Source organism: Pan troglodytes, chromosome 3, assembly GCF_028858775.2.
Source record: "Pan troglodytes isolate AG18354 chromosome 3, NHGRI_mPanTro3-v2.0_pri, whole genome shotgun sequence".
Taxonomy (NCBI): Eukaryota; Metazoa; Chordata; class Mammalia; order Primates; family Hominidae; genus Pan; species Pan troglodytes.
The window spans coordinates 107,805,861-107,811,860 of record NC_072401.2 but is presented as its reverse complement, the minus strand read 5'-3'; the positions used below and the strand labels follow the sequence as shown (position 1 = coordinate 107,811,860).

Here is a 6,000-nt window from a genome sequence, read left to right as displayed (position 1 = left end):
ACTTTCTCTTTTATCCAATTACATTGCTATATGGCTGTCCATTCTTCAGCAATCCTAGGCACAAAATGGACAGCTTTCCCTGAGTCTTTTGGTCTTCATTTCTGAGGGCTCGTGTATCATGTAAAACTTTGATTAAATACACTTATGTTTTTCTCTTGTCTTTTGTTACAGGAGTGTCAGCTTTGACTCTTAAGATGGGTTAGGAAAGGTATCACATCTTTCTGCCCCTACGCATCTAAAGAACCATGAGACTAGGATTACTTTAAGTAAAATAAACGATGTCCAGCAAGTTCATCTTTTGTACCCTGCCACCTTTCCTATGAGAGTCTATTATTTGCAATATTTTCTCATGTCCCTCCAGATGCCTAATCTGTATGCTGTTCTCATTCAGACACCAAAAATCTCTACTAAAGTTTAATTTGAAAGTGCTTTGAGTATTTTAGAGGATTGGAAGACAGTGTATCTGATGTTTTTGTGCAGCTAGTGTTAAAGTCTCATTAGTGCATTCAATCTGGGGTCATCAGTGATTACCCCTGCAATCTATCAGCTCTGACTCTTGCCAGGCGTGTTCCTCTAGATACATCACCTGAAATAGCATTTTCAAAGACTTTCTTTTTTAAAGCTATGTTTATCTATATTTTTTATATTAAAAATTTTCTTAGATTTTCTATTCTACTGATTTTCAGATATACTGTACTTCTTTTACATAAAGCTAATGTTTTTATGTGGCATTGCTATTTCCCAGATTCTCACTCCAACTGTGTTTTCAAAACAAATCTCTCCAAAAGTATCTGAAAAGTTTTTGTTTTTGTTTTCAATATATGTGCAGTTTTAACACAAAAATGTTATCCTTTTATAGGAAAACTGAAAGTTTTAGAAAAAAGTTATTTCTACTGAAATCATTCCCTTTTGCTAAACTTATTGAAAGTGACTTTTAGTTTGCATTTTTCATTAATCTTTTTCAAAGAGAAATACAGTTGTGGTGTTGATTTTGGATGACTCTTGCACTGTTCTTTCCAAATTCCCCAGGTGTGAAAATTTGAGGGATTTTAAATGAACAAGTATCAGCCAAATATGCAATCTGAAAACCAAAGTGCACGTATATATTGGGTGCATTTCTCTGCTGGGATGCATGATATTCTAATGAGGCAATTTACAAAAACAAATGTAAAACTTTGTCAGAGCAGCCTTAATATGAAGGTTCATCACAAAAAGGCCATTGAGGAAATAAGACATTAACAATGGCTATTTGAACAATTCTGTAGGCATTATGTAGCAATGGGAAGGGCAAGAGTAGTTAACGCTTCATTAAAAAGGATTTTTCTTTCTTGCAATTATTGGGTCTCAGGCTTGTTTCTGCTCCTGTTGCTAAGGCCAACAGCCTGCCAGATAGGAAATGATGTTGATGAAGACAAAAATCACACTTACACACATTTTTGTACTTAAACATCTAGAGAATTGGGAATAGTGTGTGTTAGGATAGGTGGAAGTTAGAAAGGAAGGGAAAAAAAAAACCCAAATACATAAGGGTGAAAAAATACAATATACAATAATTAGTTCGCACTCTGAAATTCCAGATGGCTCACTTTCACACCAACAATTATTTCATTGTTCTGGGTCCTTCCTCCCAATATTTTTATGGAGTTATACTCCTATGAGTTATCTCTGCCAAGATTTACTCAAAGGAAAAACCATAACTATACAAAGTACAATGCAAAATAATGTGAAGTGACTCTTTCTAATTCCAACAAGTTGGTACCTGAAGATGATTCAGTTTTGTACAGAGGCATATTAGCCATCAGCAACTATCCTTTTCATCATTATTGCAAATTTTGGGGTTATCATATAAGTAGTACCAAAATGGAGTATACCTATGTTTCTGTTTTAAATTATCTATCTATATGGAACTTAGTGACATCTATCATATGTTGGCTTTTGGGATGGACTGTCATTACACATTCAGTGCCCTCAATAACAGCGCACTATTCAAAGAATCATGGTATAAACCTCTTAAAAAAGGCAACTGCTACCAGCAGGAGCAGCTTGGTTTTGCCAAGTGAATTCTCCCTATATATTTGAATAGTAAAAAGAAAAAAAATTGATAAATTCTCTTCATAACCACTCCAAAGAGTGTTTAATAATCTCATCTCTCCCTTTAGAATCTCTTAAGTATTCCACTAAAGGAGCTAATCATAAACTACTCAAATTTAGGTATTTTTATGTCACTATTTTTCTCTAACATTTAAAGTAAAGCTAAACTTTTCATTCAAATAAAAGAAACCACATGACCATTTAACTAACATGTTAAGAAAGCATGACGTAATGGAGAACACAGGATCAGTAAGAACTGAAAAAAATTAAACCAGGTTTCAACTTTGTATGGGGCATTTATTTAACTTTTCTGTTGACTCTTTGGGGTAAAATGGCTGATCTACCTCAAAAGGAGCTTTTAAGGGGTGGATAAAACACATGAAAAGACTAGTTAGAAGGCAATAACAATCTTAATAGTAATTCTGTAATAAAATCCATGACAGTAGACATGTATTGTTAATATATCACCCTTACATTTGTTAGAGAAGGCATGATTATTCCTTAACTAAAATTTTGGAGGGTAGAGCTTTCTCCATGAGACAGCAATTTGCAACATTATTGCCTGTTGAGCATACTAATTTGCCCTTCCTAGTTCTTTTTATTTTGCATCTTGGTGATAAAGTTGTAATTTTCATACTGCTGGATAGCACTTAGAATCAGGACTTGTGTCACTATTTATGTAGGTGAAATACATGGCTAATGTTATATACTTCTGATACTTTTATATTTTAAAAGGACGTATCATTTCTCTGAAAAGTTGAGGAGGTATACTCAGGCCATTTTAATGCCCAGTTACAAGAAATAGCAAGGTGCTCCCCAACTAAGATTTTTTTTTTTTTTTTTTTTTTGAGACAGGGTCTCAACTCTGTAGCCTAGTTTGGAGTGCAGTGGTGTAATCACAGCACACTGCAGCCTTGCTCTCCTGGGCTCAAAGTGATCCTCCCACCAAACACTACCCCCTATCTTTGAAATCCTTAAAAACCAGAATACATCAGATGCTGAAGTGTTATGTCCAGTTTGCCAACAATGCTATTTCTTTGTTGATTCCGTAAGAGCTCTCCCATCCCAGCAATACAAATCAAATAGAATTAAGTTTTCTGTGAAAACAAGTACTGAATAGGGCTGAATGGATAACTTGGTCAATGCTTTCATACAACTTGAAAAATCACTGATTAACTCTCCACTTCTTTCTCTCTTTAGCACTCTTTAGCACGGATTTTTACATGGTAAAGACCTGTGGGAATTATGGAGGGAAGCATGGACATTTGTTATAATTTGGTAAGGCATAATATAGTATTTGAGAAAGACAAATGTGACATTTTTGCAATGTACTCTTTTGTAGTAAGTCATCATAAATTTCAGCACAAATGAGCTACTGATGATGCTACATTATGGGCTTTTAACAAAAGACCAATAGTTTTTATTATCTCTAGGTTTGATGAACAATTTAATCATCAATTTAGGTTTCACTAACAAAACATTAGATAATTTGATCTGGGGTACAGTATTTCAACATTTAGTTGGGAAAATTTCAACTACCTAGGTAGTTGAAATATTATTTAAATTATATTAAAGAAATTTAATATAATTGAGAAAAATTAGAGCAAAAAACTCACAAAAGACTTTGTCACCAGAAGTATTTATTCCCAAAAGAATGACATATCTTGAGAACAAAGTAACTTTTGAAATTCATTTTGTGTTTAGGTACCAACAATTGTTAATGATGCTCAGTTCATATTTTCAGAATATCACATTGATAATGGTACTATAATATATCCTGGCCTATGAGAGTCCCATGGATTTAAATAAATAAAATTTAATTCTGCCTTTTATAACATGCAGGGTTGTTTTATGGTTGTTGAGTTTTGTGTGAGTGTGTGTATTTGTGTGTGCCTCTCCTTCTTATTGAAGGATTCAGACAGCTATAATGCTAAAATGTTTTGTGTGTGTGTGCATGTGTGTATTTTTAAAACAATGTCTATACTTCTGCCTCTATTGATGCCATTCTTTTGTTGAACCTGTAAAGGTAAGGCCCAGATTCTGAAACCTGGTTAAAGTCACTAATATTCCTCTGTGAGGCCCCTTGTTAGCTACCAGCCCTCCCCTATCCACACTCCCTATCTTGCTGACATGTGTGTAAGCCCAAATCATCAGTAATCACCTCAAGGCTGATGACCTGTAGGCTTATAATTCCTCAATTAATTTTTATTGCTCTTACAATATTTGTAAGATGAGTGAGAATAGCTATTTGACACCTTAATATATATGTATGGTATATGTTAAGTTTTAGGCTGTAATTTCTTTTAATATACTGATAGTATGATGACACATGAAAAAGCAAAATATCAGTCTGTAATAAGATATAAATTATCCTTTATTAGGTACCCAAATAATCTTTAAAAAGAAGCTAGAATTAAAAAAAAAAAGGATAGCTGCTTTTATGATCAATTTATTAGAAACTACTGTGCCAAGTGTTTACAACGTGTTCATTCTTTAGACCTAGTCAAAACTTATTACTAATTATTTTGCTAAATAGAAAAACTTCAAGCCAGTAGGAAATCTCAGTTTTTTTAAAAAATTGCTGTTATTGTATTATTAGTCAGGGTTACTCTGGCAGCAAAGCAAAAATGTTCAGATGCCACATCTCCTAGCTTTTATGTTTGGCTTTCAGAATGAGCAGTTGGTCATTATCAGTATTATTATAATATGACCAGTTAATAAGTCTGACACACATTTTCCAACCTGTCATTTTTGAAAAGGAGAGGATATTTTTGATACAGATACACAATATACAAAAAATCCCAGAGCTTGAAATTTCATGCATCCTGTGCCTACAAATAAGAAACTAAATATTAATCCAGTTAGTTATCTATGTGTATAAAGAAAAAAAAGCTGCTAATCAATATTCCTGCTAAAAAATAAATTATTACAAAACATAGGCAACTTCCTCTCTCCATTATAAATGATCAAAAACCGAGGTAAAAATCTAGTGTTTCCCCAATCAATGAAAACAATATATACCAAGTAAATGACTAGTCAAGTCTAGAAGAGAGTAACGCAAAAACGAGCCACTCATATTTTAGGTATAAGTGACAAATATATTTCTCTTTATTACTTTTAAGGTTTTCTCTAATGTCTTTTGGTAGTGGAAGCATTTTATTTGATTCCACTGTTGCTCATGGTTTGAGCCCTACATACTCCCTTCCCTTTCACCTCAAAGGGAACTCCTTTGTATGTAGCCACACACTCATCATTAGTGTGAAGATCAGGCTGGATCTGCTCCCAAATCTTCTTCTTAGGATTCAGCTCCTTGTCAGGCTCTCCTGTGTAGGAGAAAAAAAGCACAAGAAAATTACACAGCTAATATACAAAAATATTAAAGAGACTATTCACAGAGATTTCCAGTGAATTGTTTTGGCAATATTTTCTGATTTTTGGACCTAATCAAACTTTTAACATTTACTTTATTTTTATTATGTCAGCAGTTTATATTCTTGATTGGTAAAATAAAATTGTTGTTTCTTTATGTATATTAAAGATATTATATTTTACTCTTATATTTTATAAGTAATAAAGCTTAATGAATTGTATCCAAATTATCAAAATAATAAAATGTAAGGTACTCATTGATATGGTTTGAGTCTGTGTCCCCACCCAAATATTATGTTCAATTATAATCACCAATGTTGGAGGTGGGGCCTGGTGGAGGTGATTGGATTACAGGGGCAGATTTCCTCCTTGGTGCTGGTTTCATGATAGTGAGTTATCCTGAGATCTGGTTGTTTAAAAGTGTGTGGCACCTCCCCGCTCTCTCTCTTGGTCCTGCTCCTGCCATGTAAGATGCTCGCTCTTGCTTTGACTTGCTTTGACTGCCACGAGTAAAATTTCTGAGGCTCCCCAGAAGCAGAT

At 33.8% G+C, this 6,000-nt stretch overlaps 1 protein-coding gene across 5 annotated transcripts in view; it reads right to left on the bottom strand.

Moving 5' to 3' along the window:
* Window positions 1–5,168: 5,168 nt before the first annotated feature.
* Window positions 5,169–6,000, bottom strand: part of AIMP1 (aminoacyl tRNA synthetase complex interacting multifunctional protein 1) — a 109,499-nt gene continuing 108,667 nt past the window's right edge. For all 5 annotated transcript variants that reach the window (XM_063808992.1, XM_003310404.7, XM_063808993.1 and 2 more), the window contains one exon: window positions 5,169–5,414. In XM_063808992.1, coding sequence (XP_063665062.1) covers window positions 5,248–5,414 — 167 coding nt within the window. In that variant the 3' untranslated portion in view covers window positions 5,169–5,247. The remainder of the gene's footprint in view (window positions 5,415–6,000) is intronic.